The sequence below is a fragment of the Podarcis erhardii genome (genome assembly GCF_964252035.2).
Source record: "Podarcis erhardii genome assembly, chromosome: 12".
Lineage (NCBI taxonomy): Eukaryota > Metazoa > Chordata > Lepidosauria > Squamata > Lacertidae > Podarcis > Podarcis erhardii.
In genome coordinates this window covers 38,351,348-38,376,586 of record NC_138513.1, presented here as the reverse complement: position 1 = coordinate 38,376,586, position 25,239 = coordinate 38,351,348, and the positions used below count along the sequence as shown (strand labels likewise).

General features: G+C 44.5%; 1 protein-coding gene across 2 annotated transcripts in view; it reads right to left on the bottom strand.

The window, feature by feature from the left end:
• LOC309352995 (collagen alpha-4(VI) chain-like) overlaps positions 1 to 25,239 on the bottom strand; it is a 120,185-nt gene that overhangs the window by 60,272 nt on the left and 34,674 nt on the right. For both annotated transcript variants that reach the window (XM_081881822.1, XM_081881823.1), the window contains 8 exons: positions 23,617 to 24,174; positions 21,364 to 21,948; positions 17,912 to 18,487; positions 12,736 to 13,079; positions 9,677 to 9,755; positions 8,025 to 8,170; positions 7,832 to 7,924; positions 1,632 to 1,685 (listed from right to left, as the gene is read on the bottom strand). In XM_081881822.1, coding sequence (XP_081737948.1) covers positions 1,632 to 1,685; positions 7,832 to 7,924; positions 8,025 to 8,170; positions 9,677 to 9,755; positions 12,736 to 13,079; positions 17,912 to 18,487; positions 21,364 to 21,948; positions 23,617 to 24,174 — 2,435 coding nt within the window. The remainder of the gene's footprint in view (positions 1 to 1,631; positions 1,686 to 7,831; positions 7,925 to 8,024; positions 8,171 to 9,676; positions 9,756 to 12,735; positions 13,080 to 17,911; positions 18,488 to 21,363; positions 21,949 to 23,616; positions 24,175 to 25,239) is intronic.

Below are 25,239 nucleotides of genomic sequence, written 5' to 3'. Positions count from 1 at the left end.
AGTTTGTTTTTCCAATGGTAAGTACAATTCTTCACATATTTCATAATCTGTTTTTTGGGGGGGGAGGGAAATCTCCACGGAATCTATCTTGCCAAACACATTTTTATACGCAGTTGTGACCAATGTGCACGTTTCAGCAACCAAGTTTCCTAATGTAACACATTTATGCACCTTATTTTCAGCACATTAACTTTCATGCATGGTTTTCCTGACCATATGCATTTCTGTAAAGACTGGAGAACTGCGTTGCAAAATTCGGAAACGTGTGAATTTAACATGTTCAGCTTTAAATGTATACTGAATCAAATTTAATAAAAATAATAATAAGGTATTTTTCGCTCTATAGGACAAGCTTTTTCCCCTCCAAAAATTAAGGGGAAATGTGTGTGCGTCCTATGGGGCGAATGCAGGCTCCTTGGCTTCAGCGATAGCAACACGAAGCCTCCGAAACGCAGAAGGAGCGCTCCCTCTGCGCTCCGGAGGCTTCGCGTTGCTTTTGCTGAAGCCTGTGGAGCGCAGCGTGAGTTCCCGCTGCGCTCCGCAGGCTTCAGGTTCCTTTTGCTGAAGCCGGGAGAGCAAGACTCTCCCGGCTTCAGCAGAGAGGGAAAGCTGCGCAGCACCCCTTCAGCCAAGTGCAAGGAGAAATGGAAGGGGCTCTGTTTCTCCTGCCGCTTCGCTGAAGGGGCGCTGAGTAGAGAGGGGGATAATTTTTTTTTCTTGTTCTCCCCCTCTAAAACAAGGTGCGTCCTATAGAGCGAAAAATACGGTAATTTATTATTTATGTTTATATTTATATTTATATTTCTCCTCCATCCCTAAATAGCAGCAGCAGTAGTAGTAGTAGTAATATAGGAAGAGAAGGAGGAGAAGGAGGAGAAGAAGCAGCTTCTTCCTCCCACAATAGCCAATCAGCATTCTAATACCACTGAGTACACAGCTCTCTTTGGACTGTTAAGGTCCATGGTCAACAACTTTGGTCGGCCCTTCACTTCATCAAATCGCGCCCTCAAAAGTTTGGACACCACTGGTTTGGGGCTTCTACCAACCTAGCAGTTCCAAAGCACACCAGCACAAGTAGATAAATAGGTGCCGCTGTGGCGGGAATGTAAATGGCAATTCTGTGCACTCTGGCTTCCATCACGGTGTCTCATTGTGCCAGAAGCAGTTTAGTCCTGCTAGCCACATGACCCAGAAAGCTGTCTGCGGACCAACGCCGGCTCCCTCAGCCTGAAAAGTGAGATGAGCGCTGCAACCCCAAAATCACCTTTGACTGGACTTAACCGTCCAGGGGTCCTTTACTTTTGCCTTTTTACCTCTACTGGCACCCTCCTCTTTTCTCGTCTTAGGCATGACTGGTCTCATTTTGTCCTCAAGTCGAGCAGGACTATGAGAACTGAGATTGTTATTTGTGTGTATGAGAAAGCTAGCCTGGAGGTCCCACTCTCTCGAGACAGCAGAGTGGGCTATAAATTTTTATATGGGCTGATGGATGAATAAATAAATAAATCTTCTGCGTTTGGAATGCTTTTAAAAGTTGTACTTTATGCAGATTCCCAGGAACAGAACCAGGCCACTCTCATCTAAGCGAGCAGGGCATTGCTTCTGTCCCACAGAACTATGTGTTTACTTACCGGCCCTCCTTCCTCACCCGGGTGACCAGGGTGCCCTCGATAGCCCTCACGTCCCTGAAAAACAGCAGTTCAGAGAGAGGGAGTCACATTTAATTCAAAAATGCTGCTTCTTACAAATAACAGAGCTTCTTTGCACTTATTTCAAAGACCTGAGGTGACCTTTTTTTTATTCTTTATTATTTTCCGTGCACTGCTCTGATTCGCCAGAAGCGGCTTAGTCATGCTGGCCACATGCCCCGGAAGCTGTCTGCGGACAAACGGCGGTTCCCTTGGCCTGAAAGCGAGATGAGCGCCGCAACCCGATAGTCACCTTTGACTGGACTTAACCGTCCTGGGGTCCTTTGCTTTTTTATTTTTACTTGCAGAGAATATACTATTTTCCTATGTTGCAGACTTCTTTGGTTTCTTCATTTGGAAAAATCTACAAACCACTTCATCAAAATGCTCTCCAAGCGGGCAACAAATAAAACTGTAGATTAAAAATGGCTGAACCCCAGAAAACCCTTTTAAAAACAAAGCTCTGTAAAACCAGCATCATTAAAAACTAAGATGAAACCAGTGACACAAATACAGGTAGCTGTGTCTGCCAAACGGAAAGCTTTTTAGCAGCCCTCGCCCCGCCATTGGTGCCAGCTGAAAGCATTTGACCAGACTCCCAAACACAGGTTCTTCATCCTAGGAAAGCTGTCCTCACTGACACTTGGGTATTAGGAAGGGGGAATTTTTAGGGAATTAAGCAAGAAGTCAACTGCTTGCAACCACCTTCTCCTCCAGGGGCTTCTTTAAGGGGAATATCAGGAGTTTAGTTCATCATCCATAGGGACTGGCGTCCAACCCCACTCCTAGGTCTGTGTTTTACAGACAAGAGTATACAGCTCACATCATTTGCTGCCTGGGCCCATCTGCACTGTACACTTAAAGCAGTAACATACCACTTTAAACAGTCAGGACTTCCTCCAAAGAATTCTGGGAACGGCTGTTTTTCAGGGACAGTCCCGGATTTACAGATGCCGTCCCAGTTTCTGATTTGATCCCAGAATGTCCCGCTTTTCCTTAGGAAATCCCTAATTTCACTGGAGAAATGTTGGCGGGTATGGAGTTATCCGTCCCCCGAGTCAAGGAGCTAAGTAACTATAGAACCTTTAGAAGATATCTGAAGGAAGCCCTGTTTAGGGAAATTAAATGTTTGATGTTTTCTTGTGTTTTTAATATTCTGTTGGGAGCCGCCCAGAGTGGCTGGGGGAACCCAGCCAGATGGGCAGGGGTAAATTATTATTATCATTATCATTATCATTATCATTATCATTATCATTATCATTATCATTGGATGCTACAAGCAGAGGAAACTGTTCTCTCTTCTCTTTTCCAAGTCTGTTGGCCAATCAAAACAATAGTGGGCCAGACCAGTAACTATAGAAGACATCTGAAGGCAGCCCTGTATAGGGAATTTTAAAAAATGTTTAATGTTTTATTGTGTTTTATAAATGTTGGAAGCCAGCCAGACTAGCTGGGGCAACCCAGTCAGATGGGTAGAGTGTTGTTGTTGTTGTTGTTATATAGGACGTCCCTATTTTCATTGGAGAAGTGTTGCAGGCACAGAACTACAGTGGTGCCCCGCAAGATGAACGCCTCGCAAGACGGAAAACCCGCTAGACGAAAGGGTTTTCCGTTTTGGAGGCGCTTCGCAAAACGAATTTCCCTATGGGCTTGCTTCGCAAGACGAAAATGTCTTGTGAGTTCCTGCGGGGTTTTTTTCCCTTTCCCCCCCCTTTTCCTAAGCCCTAAGCCGCTTATCAGCTGATCCGCTAAAAGCCGCTAAACCGCTAATAGCGCTAAGCCGCTAAGCCGTCAATGGGCTTGCTTCCCAAGACGAAAAAACCGCTAGACAAAGAGAATCGCCGAACGGATTAATTTCGTCTTGCGAGGCACCACTGTACCATTCCCAGAATTCCCTGGGAAGTGGGATGACGATTGCACCTTCCTAGGAACTGCAGCTCTGTGAGGGTAAATGGTGTCTATTTAAAGTGTTGCAATACCGCTTGAAATGTATAATTCAACTAGGCCATACACTACTCTTGCTCCCTACTTATATAATAAATACTAATACTAATACTAATAAATTTTATTTGTATCCTTGCCCGGCCAGAGCGGGGCTCAAGGCAGCTAACACCAGTAAAATTACAATAAAAACATAATAGGAAAGGGGGGTGAACCAATTTAAAATACAGGTTAAAATACAATTTAAAATGCAGCCTCGTTTTAAAAGTAGCCCATAGATCAAAACCATAAGGGGAGGGAAACATAAGGGTCATACTGCGTCCAAACCAAAGGCCAGGCAGAACAGCTCTGTCTTGCAGGCCCCAGTGGCGTAGCATGGGGGTGCAGGGGGGGCCGGCCGCACCGGGCGCAACATCTGGGGGGGCGCTCGCCGCCTCTGGAGTCGCCGAAGAGCCTCGGGCGCAGGCTGTAGCAGAGCCCCATGTCTCGCGGAACCGACGAGCTGTGCGTGCGTCCGGGCTGAAGGCGTCCGGCAGGCAGTGGCTTTCAGTGCTGGCCGCGGAGGACGCGCCAGGCAGCCGCTCCTCACAGCCCTGCCGCCGCCGCCGCCGCTGCTGCTGCAGCTGCTGGGCCATGTTGCATTTTCCTCACCTCTCTGCCCTCCTCCTCCTCCGGGCAAGCGGCGTCGTTTGGGCGGCAGCGCCAGCGGCAACTCGCTTCAGATCACCTGACACGGACCCGCCGCCGCGGTTAGGGGCGCAAATTACTTGCCTTGCCCCGGGTTAGGGGGCGCAAATTACTTGCCTTGCCCCGGGTGCTGAGAAGCCCTATGGAAATATATCATTCATATATATATATATATATATATATATATGTATATATATATATATATATATGCAGGTTTTGGTGTCCTCGGGTGTCTTCCCGTGTAAAAGTTGGGGTGTCTAGGCGACGTTTCGACGAGGTCTCACTCGTCATCTTCAGGCTGGTGCTTTCGGCTTCTTGTTACTGGAACAGAGCAGGATCTCAGTGTTTGAGTTCCTATAAATACTGTAGAGGGGGTGTGGTGTATAGCCTCCAATGTTCTGGGCAGAGAGGAAGTTCCCAGGCTAGTGTGCCTTTTCTTCTTTTGTTCCTTAATTACTTGAGAGATATCTTGAGTGATTTCTTGAGTGATATCCTGAGTACCACTTAGGTGGGTCATTAGGTGTGGATTAGTTGTTAAAGTCTTTGTGTCTTGACCTCTTGAACTTTGTAAAGAGTTTTCCTGAGAAGATGGCTGTACTGTACTTAGTTGTGCTCTGGCTTGGCTTCGTGTATAGGGGCGAGCTGTGGTTTTGTGGCTTGTGTCAGCCAGATCTGTGTAGGGATTGCAGGGGGGTGCAGCATCCGGAGGTGCCACCATGGATTGGCTACTGGATGGTGTCTGTAATTCATCTGTGGAGAGGGTCTGGGTTTGGGTCTGGTGTGGTTGATTGGTGTTGGCGTTCTGTGTGCCTCTGGATCTGGTGTCAGTTTTTGTGGGGAGGGCTAATTTCCAGATGTCTGGCAAGCGGGATGTGTCGTCACGCTTGTTCATGTTGTGAGGGTGTTTCTCTATCTCGATGGCTTCCATGATTATTCTCTTGTGGTGATGTTCCGTGTTAAAGAGCAATTTGGAATCTGCAAAATTAATTTCGTGTCCTGTTTCTTTCATGTGTTGGAAAAGAGAGGAAGTTTTTTCTTCTTTTTTGACGGCATTCTTGTGTTCTGCGATACGTGCATTTATTCGTCTGTTTGTTTGTCCAATGTACGTGGCTGGGCAGACTTTGCAGGGTATTTCATAGATCCCTTGGTTTTCCAACTGGATTTTATCCTTGGGGTTTCTGAGGAATATATATATATATATATATATATATATATATATATATATATATATATATATATAAAATATTTGGGTTTCCTTTTTTAGCACTTGTGTCAGCAGTAGGTCAACTCCAAGTGTACCCATTTTCCAGGGACAGTCCTGGATTTACAGAAGCCATCCCAGTTTCTGATTTGATCCCAGAATGTCCTCCTTTTCCTTAGGACGTCACAGAGCTGCAGAATGTCCTCCTTTTCCTTAGGACGTCCCTCCTTTTCCTTAGGACATTTCATCGGAGAAATGTTGGAGAGTATGGACTTATGTGACCCCTGAGCCATTTGAAGGCTGCCCTGTATAGGGAAGCTTTTGATGTTTAATGTGTTACTATGTTTTTATATATATTAGAAGCCTCCCAGAGTGGTTTGGGCAACCCAGTCAGTATATGTGGTATAAATAGTAAAAAAAATATATTATGGAATAGGACATCCCTATTATAAACACAGAAATGTTGGAGGGTATGAGTCAAGGGTATTTTGCCTCCTGTACACCACTTTTTTTGAAGTTTATTAAACGTTACTAAACAATCAAATTGGTATATGTTTTCAACTCAACTCAGCGTGTGTGGCGATCTTTCCTTCCTTACTCTCTTTGAATCATGTCTTTGAAATGCAGGGGAGTTCGCCACAGACCCCTGCAAAAATAATTAGTGAATCATCTTTCAGCCATTCAAGTGGTAAAAGTTAACAAGGAAAACTGACAGCCGAACAATCGTGGGATCCATGGACTGACAGAAGATTCATGACGAAGGAAGCTGGAGGTTGGATTCTTATTGCACACTTGAGGTTTGAAAGATTTAATAAATTTTTGTCCGAAGCATTCAGACTTTATGGAAGTAAGTGAAGAAACCACAGAAAACTGACTTGGATCAATTTCGTGTTTGTCCCTTACTTTTTCCAATCAGGCAGATAGCCGTGTTGGTCTGACGCAGTAGAAATATATATAAAAATTGTCCAGTAGCACCTTATCTGAAGAAGTGTGCATGCACATGAAAGCTCATACCAAGAACAAACTTACTTGGTCTGCAAGTAGATAAATAAGTAACGCTCCGGTGGGAAGGTAAACGGCGTTTCCGTGCGCTGCTCTGGTTTTGCCAGAAGTGGCTTAGTCATGCTGGCCACGTGACCCGGAAGCTGTATGCCGGCTCCCTCGGCCAATAAAGCGAGATGAATGCCGCAACCCCAGAGTCGGTCACGACTGGACCTAATGGTCAGGGGTACCTTTACCTTTACCTTAAGGTGCTACTGGAGATTTCCCATCCACCCCCAATCAGTTCATTCCTGTAAACGCCACATTCTCACCATACATTTAAAACAATTATTATTATTATTATTATTATTATTATTATTATTATTATTTTATTTTATTGTTATATTATTATTTATATCCTGCCCATCTGGCTTAGTTTCCCCAGCCACTCAGGGTGACTTCCAGGACATCTGAAGGCAGCCCTGTTTACGGAAGTTTTTAATATTTGAAGTTCTATCACTATTATTATTATTATTATTATTATTATTCTGCTGGGAGCCACCCAGAGTGGCTGGGCAAACCCAGCCAGATGGGTGGGGTATAAATAAATTATTATTATTATTATTATTATTATTATTATTATTATTATTACATAATAATAATAATAATAATAATAATAATAATAATAATAATATAAAAAACTAAAAAGCCATGCCTCCCCCCCCCCAAAGCATTCTGGTAGCTGTAGTTTGTTAAGGGTACTGAGAGTTATTAGGAGGTTGCTATTCCCTCACAGAACTCCCTATGAAGAGGGATAACGATTAAACTATACTGAGAATTGTGAACTCACAGTAATACCTTAATATCCTTTTCTTTTCTTTTCTTTTCTTTTCTTTTAAGTTGTTGACTCTTTATGGGTCTGCAGGTCACCTTATGGGTCTTAACTTCAATAGGAAATCTTGAAAGAGGAAGTCTGATGAGATCCATAACATACCCTCCAACATTTCTCTGATGCAAATTGGGACATCCTATTCCATCATCATCATATATTTATATTTATTTATACCAAGATGTTGGACCGAATCCTGGTGCCTCCTGACTCTATATTAGGATGTTATCACTGTTCACAGGCTGGCAGAGGAAAGAAATCAGTGTTTCACCTGGCTGCTCTCCTTCAAGCGATATTGAATGTGGCAGCGCCATTTTTCAATTTTTATCTTGTGAATCACCTAAGATCTGTCGATGAATGGCTAATCTAATAAAAAAATAAGCAAACCACACTTCAGCCCCACTTGCGGTACACTCATACGGCTCCACACTTCTCTCATTTTACCTTTATTCCAGAAGTTCCCGGCGCACCCCGAATTCCATCTTCCCCAAAACATTTGCAGCAAACATTGCAGCATTCTCGTTCAGTGACAGTATCCTGCAAAATAATGGGTGCCAGTCATTGCTACCATCGACACCATTGAGAACCAAGGAGAGTGTCCTATCCCTTTACCTCCTCCTTCCCGGAAGAAACTTACAAGAGCTCGCCATAACCTGCTGGGGAGTTCTGGGTTTCCAATGAGCAAAGGTTCCATATATTCAAATCCTCTACCAAACTCTATTTCCTGCAGTTCATGGAATTCCTGAAAGTTTCCCAGGCCTATCGTTAAAAGTGCATTCAGCCCTGAAAAGGAAACGGTGTGAAAACCAATTATTGGATTTTTTAAAGTAGAAGTGTAAAAATTCATATTTTGGATTTCTTTAAAAAAAAAAATGGGAAGAAGTTTTAAAAAGAAAAGACAGAGTTAATGATCCCTAAACAGCTTTTCTTGAATGTTTAAACATTCACATTCTGGGAAGTGATTGATTTGATTGATTGATTGATTGATTGATTGATTGATTGATTGATTGATTTTATACACAGCCCTATTCTTGTGGGTCTCAGGGTGGTTCCCAGAATAAAATCAAGATATAAAACCACAAAATACATAATAGAACTGGGAAGTTTGCTGATATCTGCATTACATCACAGAACTCACAGTCTCTGCTCAGTTGGTATAATATGGAAAAGTGTACTTTTCGCTTAATGGGTAAATTTGTAGAAAGCTGGCTTTTATTCATTCCTCATTGGAACACAAACTTTAATGATAATATTCAGCCATATGTTTTACTCATATTTTTGCAGTTTTTATTGCGTTGCATAATAAGATTTAATTTTGAAAGTCCCCCTTGATTTCATTCCCCTTTAAGCAAAACGACTGTAGAGAATTCATTTAACACATCAATCTATGGATGGCTTTCATCAAATTGGGCCAAACAAGTCTGAAATCAGTAAAATCAGGATGGACCCTACAGTATGTGTTCCTGTGTGGATATTTTTCTCAGGAATTGGGCTGGCCACATCCATTTCGTCATGCTTGAGCTGAATTCAAAGCAGAAGTGAAATTTCATTTCTGAGCTTTCTTCTGGGAGGAAAGGCGACTGCCAGAATCAGCTCTGTGCTTAACAGATGGTAGGTGTATTTTTATTACTATTATTTAAAATGAAACACAGCTGTATAAGAAAAGATGACATTCTTTATTTCCAGCGTATTTCGAGTGAAAAACTTTCTCCAGGGATACGATCTCTGTTAGAACCTGACACCTATCTCTGACACCTATTCTACAGCAGCTGCCTTCATTCTTCTTATTTTGGAAACTTTTAAGACAGATGATTGATTTCTTCCTTTTTCTTTTTGAGGACCCAAATGTGTACACCCCCACTGCATCTGATCCCTTAAGCTAAAACCACGTCAACATGCTTTGAGGATTCCAGATAATTCGTAACTGAATTTTCCGAACACCAAAGTCTTGGGGAACATATTAGCTCTCTCTTAATTTTGGACAACCCAGCTGGACAATGATCAGGCATCAACTGTGTGGTTTTTTTGAAATGTTAGTGTCAGTATAAAACTATCACAGGAAGTTCTGTTTGTGTCCTGGCCGTCTGTGCAAGACGGTCGGCCTTTACGGAATACCTCCTGTATGGATGAAAATGTTGCGCATTTTGGTTATCAGAAGATAAAGGGCAGGAGGAATAAGCAAGGCAGGCTCAAAAGCATCAGTGCATCCTTTCTTCTGCTCCTGGCTCTGCTTATAAGCACAATGTCTCGGGTACCACCACGCAGAAATGTTTTCTAGCATCTATGTACCTTTCCTGCGAAGACCGTCAGCCGTTGTTTTGAGCACTTCTATGCTGTCATCTGGCCCGTCAGAAAAAACTAAGAGAACCTGTGATGAAACGATAGCAATGAGAATGGCAAAAGGGATGTGGCCATCACCATATGCCAGAGGTTTTCAACCTTTCAGAGTCCGCGGCTCCCTTGACCAACTACATTATTTCTGTGGCACCCCTGTGGGGCTCAGGAGCCCGGTTACATCACCCCTTGCCTGCAGAACTGGCAGTCTCTCACCCTTTTTCGAACACCCACCCTTGTGGAGTGTTCCCACAGCCTCCTCTCCTTTTCCTTCTCCTTGGGAGTCCTCCAGGCACCTGCTGCTGTAGCCTGTGGTCTCTGAGCTGCCCCCCTGCCCCAAAGAGAGGTGCTGTCAGGGAACTGCCACCAGCTCAGAGGTGAAAGGCCACAACACCGAGCCTGAGCAAAGCGGGGCAGAGACAAGTCCCCCTTTGCCAACGCCCTCTCTGCGCAGTTGGAAGGATGGGGGTCAACAGACTGTTATGCTGGTGAAAGTTTATGGACTGCCCACTCCCAGATTCTGCTAGCGACTGAGCAGACATGGGCTTGAGATGCTCTGCACTGTAAATGTTTTTGTACAGATAATAAAGCCTGGAAAAGACCGGTGGGAGTCTCACCTGTTCGCTCTTGAGCAACCACGCCGGCACATAACAGGTGCCTCCTCACACTGCCCCACAGGGGCCTGGGACATGTCTGTCTATTCCCAACAGCAAGGGCTGGCAGACTGACATGCTGGGCTCTCTTGCCTGCTTGCTTACTTCAAGTCTGTCTCAGCTCCTGGCAACCAGCACCCCCTGGCCAGCCCCAGAGGCACCATTCGCCTGCAAAGTTTGTAGCCAGGGCTGCTGCAACAAACAGCTGTGCTAGCCTTTGGGAGGCAGAGACGCGAGCGGGCATCAGAGGAAGGGAGGGAAGGAAAGAGGGACAGAGGCCAGTTTTGCCCACGGCACCCCTGGCCATCATTCAAGGCACCCCAGGGTGCCACGGCACACCAGTTGAAAACCACTGCCATATGCAATGAGGGCTCCTATGTATCAAAAAAACAAAAAACCAGCTGTTAAGAACCACCAATACAAACATATACTTGCAATGAACAAGCAAATAAAAATAGGACAATGAACAATGTAAACAGTATTCTTTGGGTGACGTCCAAATGATTCCTTAGTGGCTGATAAGAAGACTTTTAGCTGACAAGTTTCATTTTAACTGGGGTAACCCAGTCAGATGGGCAACATATAAAGAATAAATTATTATCTTCTTCTTCTTGCTGTTGTTGTTGTTGTTGTTAAGAGACCATTCTCCAGACTGCCAATTGGATGATATATTGTTTTGAAAAAGGGACATTCTTCCCAGGACAAGAGAGCATTTATAAAGAAAACCTTTCCCAAAGACCAGTTGGGATATATCTAAAAAAGACTTCATGGTTGATACAGATCTATAACCGGTCTGTAGCATTAATGTTCGTTGTCCTACTTTTATCTGTTCTCATAAGTATGTTACAATATTTTCATATTGCCCGCCTTATTGTGTTTGATATAATATGTATAGCTGAAAAGACAAGTTTAAGAAACATTATGTGAGGCTGTGGTACACCAGAAAAGGGACACGGGTGGCGCTGTGGTCTAAACCACTGAACCTCTTGGGCTTGCCGATCGGAAGGTCGGCAGTTCGAATCCTCACAAGGGGTGAGCTCCCATTGCTCTGTCCCATCTCCTGCCAACCTAGCAGTTCAAAAGCACGCCAGTGCAAATAGATAAATAGATGTCACTGCGGCAGGAAGGTAGACAGCATTTCCGTGTGCTCTGGTTTTCATCATGGTGTCCCGTTGCGCCAGAAGCAGTTTAGTCATGCTGGCCACAGCACCCGGAAAGCTGTCTGCAGACAAAGGCCGGCTCCCTTGGCCTGAAAGCGAGATGATCGTCGCAACCCCATAGCTACCTTTGACCGGACTTAACTGTCCAGGGGACCTTTAACTTTTTTTAAAAAAAAAATTTACACCAGCACATAATACAAATTAGTAAAGGGAGCCCTGACCGTTGGGTCCAATTGTGACCAACTCTGGGGTTGCGGTGCTCATCTCACTTTATGAGCCAGCGTACAGCTTCCAGGTCATGTGGCTAGCATGACTAAGCCGCTTCTGACGAACCAGAGCAGCACATGGAAACACCGTTTACCTTCCCGCCGGAGCGGTACCTATTTATCTACTTGCACTTTGACGTGCTTTCGAACTGCTAGGTTGGCAGGAGCAGGGACCGAGCAATGGGAGCTCACCCCGTCACGGGGATTCGAACCGCCAACCTTCTGATCGGCAAGTCCTAGGCTCTGTGGTTTAACCCACAGCGCCACACCACTAATTGGGGGGAGGATGTTATAAAGGCTGGCGATAAGCCACTATCTCTGACCCAGGTGGAGGCAAGGAGGTCTCATTTATAGGAATAAAAGAAGTTGCCTCATACAGAATCAGATCTCTGGTCTGTCGAGCTGCGTATTGACCACAGAGGGTCTCAAGGTATTCAGGTAAGGAGTCTTTCTACCTGGAGATGCCTGGGATTGAATCTGGGGTATTCTCCATGAAAAGCAGATGCTCTCTACCACTGAGCCACAGGATTCCTGCAGGTAGCAGTGAGTGATGGGTAAAGTGGCTCATCAAAACCAGAATTGCCACAGTGGTTAATACCAGGCCTATCTGACTACTGGATTTTTGACCACCTCCACCATCACAATGCAGCCATTGTGATGCCTGTGGTCTGTGGACTCCCTGGCTTGGTTGCTGTTCAGAGATGAGGATGCAGCACTAGCACCACCCAGCAGCTGCCCAAAGGACTGGATCGTGCCTTTATATAATATTTTTATAGTCACTTTTGTTCCTGCAGCATACAAATCGTCGGGGGGTGATTTGGCATGGCTAGAACACAGCAAGGAACAGCTCAAGGACCACTGAAACTTGATGGTGTTTCGATGCATTTTCCGTCACACATAAAAGCAGACCCCCCCCCAAAAAAAACCCCTATTACCTTTACTCTAGTGGAGGCCAGGCTGAGGGATCTGTCCCAAAGGGACTGCAGGAAGCCTGCATTCAAGTAAGTGTCCACTGTTGTTTGTACAGCCAAGAATTTCTGAACGATCTCGTCATTGTAGGCTTCAAAGTTGGAGTCAAACAAGGCCTGGCCACTTTCAGAAAACACTTGGTACCTAAACCTGATGTTGACAGGAGACTCGGTGACGCAACTGATATTGATCATGGAACCCATTTGCTGAAAGAGGCGGGGCAAATAGACTTGCAACCTTTGCTTCAAAGGCGAGTCAGGCCTCACGCGCTCCGAAAAATCGACTCCTACAGAAATGTCCATGTTGCAGTCTGTAAAGAGGAGTGGGAGAATAAACAGAAAGGCAGATAATTAGGAAACACAAGTTCATTGCGATCTTCTCAATCAGCACTGGGTGTAGGAGGAGTAAGATGCTGAGAATTCAAAGGCCAAAATTCTCCTGAGAGCATCTGGGAATTCAGCTAATGTAAACTGTCTGCATTGAATCAGACAGGGACTCGTTGGCTTCTACTGGCTGAGGTTTTATGAGAAGCCATACCTAGCTGCCAGCGAGGACTGAGATGCTTGACGGGACAGTTTGTTCTGCTTCCAACCGCAGCAGCAGTAGAAAGCTCTGCCACGAATTCTTGCCGCAGGAGGGCACATCAAATGGTCCTAAGATATTTCAGTATATCAAAACCTAGGGACAGCAAAGGGCAGAATAAGAGGGACAGAGCAGTGGAGGGGTTGTGCTAGGACCTGGGAGACCAGGGTTCGAATCCTCACTCAGCCATGAAGTTCCCTGCTCCTGCCAACCTAGCAGTTCAAAAGCACATCAAAGTGCAAGTAGATAAATAGGTACCACTCTGGTGGGAAGGTAAACGGCGTTTCCGTGTGCTGCTGTGGTTCACCAGAAGCGGCTTAGTCATGCTGGCCACATGACCCAGAAGCTGTACGCCGGCTCCCCGGCCAGTAAAGCGAGATGAGCGCCGCAACCCCAGAGTCGGTCATGACTGGACCTAATGGTCAGCGGTCCCTTTACCTTTACCATAGCAAGCCAATGCACTGCAACCCCACCTCTCTCGCTCTCTGTGACCCACCCTCTGCCAACGCAAAAACACTCTCAAACTTCTCCTCCCAGCCCCACCCTACCCCACCCTCTGCTCTCATATTGCGATAATTCTTGCTCTCAGCTCCCCTCCTCTGCCTGCACAAACTCACACTCAGGCTCTTGCTTGCCTCGTTGCACTGGACCCAGCCTCTGCCCAGGCAGTTTCAAAGAGGAGGAGGAGCTTGGATATGTCTTGTTTGAGGTCTAAACGGGCAGGGGACACTTTTCTCCCCCATAGAAGGACCACCATATTTTTATAAGGATGGGCAACAACCCTATGTGTGACTACCCGCCATCTTTGGGGCAGGGGTAGATTAGGGTTAATTCTGCTAGGCACAATAATTCCACTTTTCCAGGGTAACTCCGTCGGAGAGTGAATGTCCTTGCTGCAACATTTGGTTAGGAACATAGAATTGTGTTTTAACTTGGAAGGGCAGGGGAGAACAATAAAATTGTGGTTGTGTAGGAATCTTCTGTCGCAGGAGACCAGAAGAGAGAGTGTGAGAGAGAAGCATTTATGGTCATTGTCGTTCCAAAAGTAATCAGATGCAATTGGACTAGCTCTGCTCCAAAAAAAACAAGTTCAAGATTAGATCTCTGGCTGCCGCTGCTCATATCGCTGTGCTTCAGCACTTCTTCTAACTACAAACTTGGGCCTGGAAGGAAGTTATTAGCCGCTAGATGAAATGAGACTCTCTGGGCCACTGGAGCAGAATGTGAAAGACCAGATTGAATTGCTATAGTTTTTGGCTCTGAGTTGCCTTCTCAGTGGAACTGGAGTTAACCTATCCTTGACCATTTCACACCTTTTTCTTCAAAGAAAATGTGTGCCACCCACTTGTAGTATCAATTCTACCGCCGCCCCCTCAAAAAAAATGAAATCATATTGCTTATTTCAGGGCTTTTTCTAGCAGGAACTCGCAGGAACTGAGCACCTCTCAGGTGGGCACCTTGCCATTACAATGGTACCTTGGTTCTCGAATGTAATCCATTGTGGAAGCCCGTTCGACTTCCGAAACGTTCGAAAACCAAGGCATGGCTTCCAACTGGCGCAAGCGCCCTGGAAACAATAGCCGACAGCCGCATCAGATGTTTGGCTCCTGGAAAACGTTCGAAAACCGGAACACTTACTTCCAGGTTTTCGACGTTTGGGAGCCAAAATGTTCAAGTACTAAGGCGTTCGAGAACCAAGGTTCCACTGTATTAGAAAACAATGGAGTTGTTTGTGGTGAACTCTACAACCTCTTTTTCTAGAAAAATAGCACTGGGTGTTATAATGTTTATAAGTCCATTCTGGACTCAGCTATGCAGCTGCAAATATAACGTTTTAAGTGTGTTTTACATGCAATATACAATGTGACACTAGATGGAGATGATGAGCCTTATGGAAATTCAACGTATTTTTTAAAAACGCTTTTTAAAAAAGCATTTTCAGAACAGTTTTTATATTTGTCTAGATTCCATCTGTTTTTTCCTCCCAGTTCTAAAATACTAGAATCTAGAAAAGTTTCAGCCCAGGTTTTATTTAAGATTCAGAGTCTCTCTCTCTCTCTCTCTCCACAAACTAGACCAGATAAGGCAGTCAACCGACAATATATTGAGTCAATATACTATTTTGATACTAATATAGTTATAATAAAGCTAGAGGGAGCGGGTGGCGCTGTGGTCTAAACCACTGAGCCTCTTGGGCTTGCTGATCGGAAGGTTGGTGGTTCGAATTCGCACAATGGGGTGAGCTCCCATTGCTCTGTCCCAGCTCCTGCCAACCTAGCAGTTTGAAAGCACACCAGCGCAAGTAGATATATAGGTACTGCTGTGGCGGGACGGTAAACAGCATTTCTGTGCGCTCTGGTTTCTATCACGGTGTTCCGTTGCGCCAGAAGCGGTTTAGTCATGCTGGCCACATGACCTGGAAAGCTGTCTGCGGACAAACACCAGCTCCCTTGGCCTGAAAGTGAGATGAGCACCGCAATCCTTTGACTGGACTTAACAGTCCAGGGGTCCTTTATCTTTACCTATAATAAAGCCATACTCTACTCAGACCATTCACCTGCTACTTCCTTAGTCCCATAAGAATCCTATGAGTATTTATTTAGACAGGAAAGTCTGGGCACTTGCTAATTCCAAGCTACATAAGGATAGATAAGAACCAAGGAACAGCCCAACTTTGTTAGGTCAAAGGCCCATCTAGGCCAACAGCCTGCACCACTGTTAGCAAGAAAGGCTGCCTTACCCTCAACTGTCTCAGAGAGCCAGTCCTAAAGGGACTTGATTTGGGTTTGGGGGATAGAGTGGAACACCGCCAGGCCTCCTTCTGCCTTGTGACATCACTCATGCATACCAAACCCCCCCAGCCCCCCCCCCAAAGTTGGGCAGAAACCATCCCCTGTGACCCTGATATTACTTTTCTATTTTTATTTTGTTGTAACCCACTGTGGGATCTTACGGTAAAGGACTGGAAAGAAATCCAAGTATTAAAAATGACAGGGATAATATGCAGACCGCTAGGAGGGGCTGTGGAACCATTCTGCAATTCCTTTTTAGCAGGTCCTTAGTCCCCAGGCCAGTTAAGGCTTCGCGGCTTCTTTCTGCACATCTGTTTCTCAAACATCTGGACTGCTTAGAAACGTTTTGCTTGCGACAGGCTGTATTCATCATGGCTCCAAGGTTCCAGCCAAACAGCTTTCGGGTTAAAGAGAGGGAAAGATTCCTAACCAAAAAACTGTCCAGCTTCTTTCTGAAACTCCTGCAGATTCCAAACCTGTTTTACCCATGGCTTGGGTCATTTCTTCCATCGCTTTCTTTGCACACCAGACATAAATCGGCCTGATTTGAGCTGTCATTATTCTCTGAACGGAAATGGGAAGCTCAGATTGTCATCCCACACAGCAAACATGGGGTTGAAGCCTGATTCTGCTATCCCAATTTTAATCTACCGAAACTGTTTCAGAAGTCACTCCTGTGAGGAACATGGACACGTCCGGGCAGAATTTGCACATGTGTCTACTTGCAACTTATTTACTGTATTTTTTGCTCTATAAGACTCACTTTTTCCCTCCTAAAAAGTAAGGGGAAATGTGTGTGTCTTATGGAGCGAATGCAGGCTGCACAGCTATCCCAGAAGCCAGAACAGCAAGAGGGATTGCTGCTTTCACTGCGCAGTGATCCCTCTTGCTGTTCTGGCTTCTGAGATTCAGAATTTTTTTTTTCTTGTTTTCCTCCTCCAAAAACTAGGTGCGTCTTGTGGTCTGGTGCATCTTATAGAGTGAAAAATACGGTATTTATATGTTTATATCCCACCTTGTTTTTCAAGGAGCTCAAGGCAGCATACATAGTCCGCTCCTCCTCCTCATTCAAATCCCACAACAACCGTGAGGAAGGTTAGGCCCTGTTGTCACAGGAACCCAAAAGGCTGGTGCCTGCTCTGCCTATTTGATAATCCGGCACTGCTGTTAACGGTGAATAATGACCAACGTTCCTATGCTAGAAAGAAAATACCCGTATTTTTCACTCTATAAGATGCACCAGACCATAAGAGGCACCTAGTTTTTGGAGGAGGAAAACAAGAAAAAAAATATTCTGAATCTCAGAAGCCAGAACAACAAGAGGGATCGCTGCACAGCGAAAGCAGCAATCCCTCTCGCTGTTCTGGCTTCTGGGATAGCTGCGCAGCCTGCATTCGCTCCATAAGACGCACACACATTTCCCCTTACTTTCTAGGTAGGAAAAAGTGAGTCTTATAGAGCAAAAAATATGGTAATTGGTAAAATAAAATACCGCTGATACCATTAGCTTAATGCAGGAGTCAGCAAACTTTTTCAGCAGGGGGCCGGTCCACTATCCCCTCAGACCTGGTGGGGGGCCAGACTATAGTTTGAAAGCAGCAATCCCTCTTGCTGTTCTGGCTTCTGGGATAGCTGTGCAGCCTGCATTAGCTCCATAAGACGCACACACACATTTCCCCTTACTTTTTAGGAGGGAAAAAGTGAGTCTTATAGAGCAAAAAACACGGTTTACATTAAAAACACACATACAAAATTGCTGAAAACTTACCCCGCCTAGGCAGGTCTCCGGGTTTGCAGACCTCTTTGACAATTTTCCTTTCAATGGTTTGCAACACTTCGAAGTTCTGCACCACAAACACTCTTCGAGCATCGCCAGCGATTCGAACCAACTCAAAAGAATTGGTTGTCCCTATTCCTATAGCAAAAATATGGATCCCGTCGTTTCTCAGGTCAGCAGCCGCCTCGTCCACAGAGTCATTGGACTTCCCATCCGTGATGACAATGAGCGACTGCAGGACATCTTTGTTTTTACGGCCTCCGTTGATGGGTTCAAAAAAGCTCTTGACAAACCTCAAGCCCTTGCCAGTGTAAGTGCTGGCTTTTAACTGGGTGATGTTGTCAATTTCCCCCTTGATAGCAACGTCGGTGTCAAACTCATTGAGATAAAATTCTTTCCGGGGATTTTTGCTGTACTGGGCCACCCCAATCCGGACTTTGTCCTGAGCAATGATGAAGCTGTCTACGATTTCCTTCATAAAGGTCTTCATTGTAGAGAAATTTCTTGGCGATATGCTTGCGGAACTGTCAATCAAAAACACAAGGTCGGCCTCTTCGGTGCCACAAGCTGCAGAGGGGAGAAAAACCCAATTTGCTTGTGAGAAATGAGTCTACACTGTGCTAAAGTCATGGTTAGACTCAGACTGAAATTTTTGACTTGTTGACCTTTCATTTAATCTCCTTGTCCTGCTTTTAGTTTTTATACTCAGTAAACAGGCGTCAGAAATCAGAAAATCACAAGAAATTGGTTAGCCTCAGGTCTCTAGAAGCTATAGGCTTATTAAATTAGTTATTACTTTTATCCCAAGAGAAATTCGTTGAACTATCAAAGCTTGACTAGGGAGCAACGTGAAACTCTTTGGGGGTTTAGGACTTGCTTATCATCATGACGCACCTTCTAAGGGCTGGTTCACACATTCAAATCCTCTCACTATGCATTAGAAGTATCATGTGATTTGGGGTGGACCAACATGTGTACGCCTGTAATTTCCAACCAACATGTGTACGCCTGTAATTTCCAACTTAAGTGATCTTTCACACTCAAAAAAGGAGGGTGGGATTGTGGAAATCATGTGTCTGGGGCATGCTTACCTTGTAGAGTCATACCTTGGATCCTAAACGCCTTGCGAATTGAACGTTTTGGCTCCCAAATGCCGCAAACCCAGAAGTGTGTTCTGGTTTGTGAACGTTCTTTGGAACCCAAATGTCCGATGTGGCTTCTGCGGCTTTGGATTGGCTGCTGGAGCTTCCTTCAGCCAATCGGAAGACGCGCCTTGGTTCCCGAACGTTTTGGAAGTTGAATGGACTTCCGGAAAGGATTCCATTTGACTTCAGAGGTACCACTGTACTTGCCACTCTCTCAAAAGGCATTTAGGATTCCTAATTGAGAAGTAAGTGAACAAACCTTAAACTTGTGTTCTGTGCAGATGAACTCAGCCTGCATAACCTAGCTATCATGAGACAGTTGTCCTTGTAAGCTGAGTTTGTACCCAAGCCACATTTCATTCCACTTCTCACTCTCTTACTGATATATATAAAATATATAATAATCACTCATTTTCCAGTCGCACATGAGCTCTTCTTAATTTGGCTAAGGAGCTAGTTTTCAGAGTCAGCTCTTCAAGACTGAGAATAGACTGCCATCTGTTGGAAACAGAAGCAAGTGACTGCAGAAGTATAGTGGTACCTCTGGTTAAGTACTTAATTCGTTCCGGAGGTCCATTCTTAACCTGAAACTGTTCTTAAGCTGAAGCACCACTTTAGCTAATGGGGCCTCCCGCTTCTGCCGCGCTGCCGGAGCACGATTTCTGTTCTCATCCTGAAGCAAAGTTCTTAACCTGAGGTACTATTTCTGGGTTAGTGGAGTCCGTAACCCGAAGCGTCTGTAACCTGAGGTACCACTGTACAGTCGTACCTTGGTTGTCGAACGCCCTGGAACATTTCGGCTCCCAAACGCCACAAACCCAAAATTGATTGTTCTAGTTTGCAAATGTTCTTTTGGAACCTGAATGACCAATGGGGCTTCTGTGGCTTCTGATTGGCTGAAGGAGCTTTCTACAGCCAATTAGAAGCCACAATTTTGTTTTCAAATTTTTTGGAAGTTCCATTCGTCTTCCAAGGTACAACTGTATTGTGTTTTTATTAATTTTTGTGGGGAGCTGCCCAGAGTGGCTGGGCAACCCAGTCAGATGGGTGGCATATACACAAATATTATTATTATTATTATTATTATTATTATTATTATTATTATTATTCCTGCAGCATCACCTAAATTCCCCCATTCACTTGCTGTTCCTGAGGTTTTTGAGGTTTCCTCAGGTATTGATTGCTTATGTTTCTAGTATTTCTATTAGTAAAGTGACTAATAAATATTGAAAATAATAACAACAGAACAGAAGTACGTTCAAACACACTTTACAGCAAGGTAACCGACATGCTATTAATAATAAAATAGTTGTGTGCACACTGCATGTTGCACTCCAGAAGAAAATTATATGAAAATGATGTAAAGGTGGTATTTAACTCCTAACAAATTAGTCAAAATGTATAAGAAGGTTGTGAATAATTGCTGGAAATGCAAACAGGTAGATAGCACCCTTTTTCATATGTGGTGGACTTGCAAGAAAGCGAGGGCTTTGGGGGAAATGATATACAGTGGTGCCTCGCAAGACGAAAAGAATCCATTCCGCGAGTCTCTTCGTCTAGCGGTTTTTTCGTCTTGCGAAGCAAGCCCATTGACGGCTTAGCGGATTAGCGCTATTAGCGGTTTAGCGGCTTTTAGCGGCTTTTAGCGGCTTATCGGATAAGCGGCTTAGCAGCTTAGAAAAAGGGGGGAGGGGAAAAAACCCGCAGGAACTCGCAATACATTTTCGTCTTGCGAAGCAAGCTCATAGGAAATTCGTTTTGCGAAGAACCTCCAAAACGGAAAACTATTTCGTCTAGCGAGTTTTCCGTCTTGCGAGGCATTCGTCTTGTGGGGCACCACTGTATAATGAGATAAAGAAGATGTTCAAAGTAATTATACAAAAAAGAAAAGAAAAAAAAGAAAGCCTTCCTTTTAGGGATTATAGGAAAGTTCAAAAACAGACGATGAAGTTGTTTATGTATGTAACAACAGGGCTCTGCAGAATTGGCAGAGTTAACAGCCAAAATAAGAGAATCTAATGCTGATTGATGGAAGCCCTTTTCGAGCAGGATTTGAAATATGAGCAACAAAAGGAATTAGAGAATACAGTATTGATGAGTTGATAAAAGAAACAGAACGCAATGTGCAGCAGAGGGGGAGAAATTAAAACGCCTCGGAAAATAGGTTGGGAAGTCGGGAAAAGATAGGTTTGTTATGTATTGAAGTATATATATATATATATTTATTGAAAATCCAATAAGAAAATTATTATAAATAAAATAGTTTTGTATAAAGTTCATTTCGAGGATTCCAGTTACCTGGCTTTGATCCGTCACATATTTCACTAGTGATGTTCTCATGTAATCTCCCCAGTGCGCTATAACTTGAAGTGTAAAACCACCTTCCCTTGTCGCCAACAATCTCTTCGAGTTCTGTTCTGCTGGCGCCATCTATGCCAATAGCAATGACCCGGATGCCTTCTTGCCTCAAAGCCTGCACGGCTGATAGAAGATGGCGCCCATCAGTCGGTGCGGTTGGCTCATCAGTGATAAGCACAATGATCCGTGTGACGCCAAGGGATGAGGCCCGGCCACCGTAGGCTGCGTCAAACCTCTGCCTTGCAAAATTCAGAGCCCTTGCTGTAAAGGCGGACTGTCCCAGAGGCCTTAGCTTAGAAATGGCTTCTCTGACCTGATTTTTTGTGGAATACTGAGCCAGCGGGAACTGCTCTTCGGGGACAGTGCCGTAGACAATGGCCCCAAACTGAACGTTGTCTTTTCCCATCACCGTGTCGTTCACAATGGCTTCCATGAGCTGCAGAACTGCCTGGAACTGCAATTCTGTAACGCCTCTCGAACCGTGCACTACGAAGATTATATCAGCAACTTCCGTTCGTTTGCACTCTGCCGTTGAAAGAAGAAAGTGATACTGTTATAAATGGATTTCGACTCTCCCTCTTCCATCACCTACCCAGACCCTGAGATCATCTTCTGAGGCCCTCCTTCGCGTGCCTCCTCCTTGAAAGGTCCGGAGGGTGGCAACACGAGAACTAGAGGCTCAGTGGTTTAGACCACAGCGCCACCCACATCTGACTCAGTATAAGGCAGCTTTCTGTGTTCCTAACAGAAGCAGAAGAAGCCAAACTCCTCCTTCTACACTGTCATGGACTGGCTGGATACAAAGGAGCAGTGGGTTGACACCACCTGGGGACCCCCAGGGGAACAAGACTCAGAGCCAGGGGATTGGTGGTGGGACAATGATGAGGGGTCAGAGGGAGAAGGAACAGACTGGGAAGAGCAGGTATCAGAAGCTGAAGAGGTATCAGGGTTTGGTGAGCAGGAAGAGGCTGTGGAAGAGCAGAGTTCAGAGGCAGAAGCGGGGTCTGGAGAGGAATGGAGACAGAAGACAAAGAGGCAGACTGCTGAAGAATCCAGGGAGTCTCCCCCTCCTGCTGCGACCAGCTCCTCTTCCCCCTGGTCTCCTAGAATGTGCAGAGAAATGAAACGGGCAGAGACGAGGGTGGTTGCGTGCAGACACAGCCGAAGATTGCATGGGAAAGACCCTGTAGAGGGGGAATCCTAGTGAGTACTGGGGAGACCTTCAGTCCTTGCAACTGCTTCATCGGGAAGACCTCCTGGAAAGCGTTGCTGAGACCAAACTGTGGTTTGTTTCCTTGAATAAAGAATGAACTTCCCTGGCCTCGGGTAATTGATTGTTTTGTTTCTGACCTACGCCTGACTCCAGCCCTGACATATGGAATGATTCAAGATACAAGAAACTTGTCCTTAGCATCTAATCTACCCTACTGAAGAACCAACGGCTGGTGACACTTAATCCCATTCTGCCAGTGTACACAAATTTTTTTACAACCGTTGTACACACATTTTACAACCGTTTTCAAACGATGGATAAATATACGGCAGGTATAAAACAAGGCAAAACAAGGCAGTCCCTAGGATCCTCAACCTGGCAGGTTATATACACAGGAGTGGCTCGAATTATTTTGCTGCGTAACACGAAGGTGGTGCTCCAATTCCACAAGCCAACTGGACTGCAAGTGGATCAAACCTAGCAGATCTTAAAGGTAAAGGGGCCCCTGACCATTAGGTCCAGTCGTGACCGACTCTGGGGTTGCGGAGCTCATCTAGCTTTATTGGCCGAGGGAGCCGGCGTACAGCTTCCGGGTCATGTGGCCAGCATGACTAAGCCGCTTCTGGCGAACCAGAGCAGCACACAGAAACACCGTTTACCTTCCCGCCGGAGCGGTACCTATTTATCTACTTGCACTTTGACGTGCTTTCGAACTGCTAGGTTGGCAGGAGCAGGGACCAAGCAGATCTTACTGCCATCAAATATAGCTTTGCTCAGGTCAGCCTTGTCATTGTGTCTGTTGAGTGGGAACACCTGGGGGTAACAGGCTCGAAAGGGAAAGCAGAACTGTCCTCCAACAACATACCAAATGGCAGAGCCGGCCCTGTTAATATTTGCTCAATTTTTAAAAAGTATTTGCTAGACAATGAAATGCTGGGAGAGAAGGCAGGGAGTTCCGTCATTTAGGTATGGTCACTAACCTTGCTTGGCATTGCATATTTCAAGCAGGATAGTCTTGTCCAAAAATTGGAGGGATTCAAAACTATCCTCGGAAAACACTCTCTCCTGTGCGCCAGCAATCTCCAATAGCTGGGTGTCATTGGCTTTGACTACCCCAATGGCATATATGGTGACGCCTTTGTCCCTAAGGGCTCTGGCAGGGATTCCCACTTCATCATTAGATTTTCCATCTGTGACCACGATCAGATGTTGCTTAATGCCTGGACGCCCTCCTTTTGGTGTGTCAAAGTACTCAAGAGTAAATTTTAGAGCATTCCCAGTGTTTGTTCCTTCCTTAATCTGCTTCATTTTGGTTATAGCGCTCCTCAGGTCAGCCTTGTTGTCATACTGGTTGAGTAGGAACTCTTCTTTTAGATTAGAGCTGAACTGGAGCACTCCAATCTGGACCTTGTCAGCTCCAACATCGGACCCGTTGACAATCAAGTGAATGAATTGCTTTGTCTTGGCAAACTGATCGTCATCCATGCTTTCAGAAGAATCAATCAACAAAATAATGTCCGCTAGCAATTGTCTACATACTGAAAAGGGGGAGGGAGAAAATAAGGGTTTTTATTATTATTATTATTATTATTATTATTATTATTATTATTATTATTTATACCCCGCCCACTCTGGATGGCTTCCAACACACACAATAATACTAATAAAACATCAAACATTAATAGTAACAATCTGATCCAATATAGAAAGTCACAATAACTTTAAATTAAACAACTAATATCAAATAGTATAATATTCAACAATCCATTAGAATCCAATAGTAGTAGCGATGAGTGTAAAAAAGGTCAATATAAGTGGGAAATGGATAACATATGGGAAATTAATATATATGGAAGGAAGTAAATGGAAACTGAAACCATATGAGGAAATTAAAGAATATGTTAATGATTGGTTACATTATCGCCAGGTCAACGAAATGTTTAAACAAAAGACTCTAAAGAATCCAATAGTAAACAGTAAAATTAAACATCAGCAAATAATAATTAAACAGTTTACACTTAACAATTACTATAAAGAATTATTAATCTATAGTCAATAAAACAACAGCAAATCACAATGCATAAAATACCACAAAACATACGTAACCATGTAAAAAGGTCAAATTGAGAAACAAGGACACACAACTTGTAAAATTATTTTTTAAAACTATCCCTAAACTCCTCCCTTCCCAGCTCCTTCTGCTCTTCTCAAAGCCATGGTCTGGGAAAGACTCCTGGGGGCAAAGCAGGTGGAAAATTGCCTGCAGAAAGTCTCTCCCACCCCAGTTCTTCAGTGTCTGAGAAGGCTTCCAAAAATGCACCATTAAGTTAGGTGTGACATATTTGTGGGCAAGGATCCATCTGTTGAAAAATGGTGTTCTAGGTAATGCACTACCACAAGCTACAGAAAGCATCTTTAGCACCTGTCTTTTCACAGAAGCATGAAAAAGTGAGTATGATCTGATCTCATGTTCGCTTAAACCATAAGCAGAGGTAAATATAATAAATGAGCATTGCTTCTGTTAGGTGACAAATACAGCAAATGTATGTTTCTACTCATTATATTCAGCACTTGTCTAATGTGGACTGTGGCTTATTCTGAAA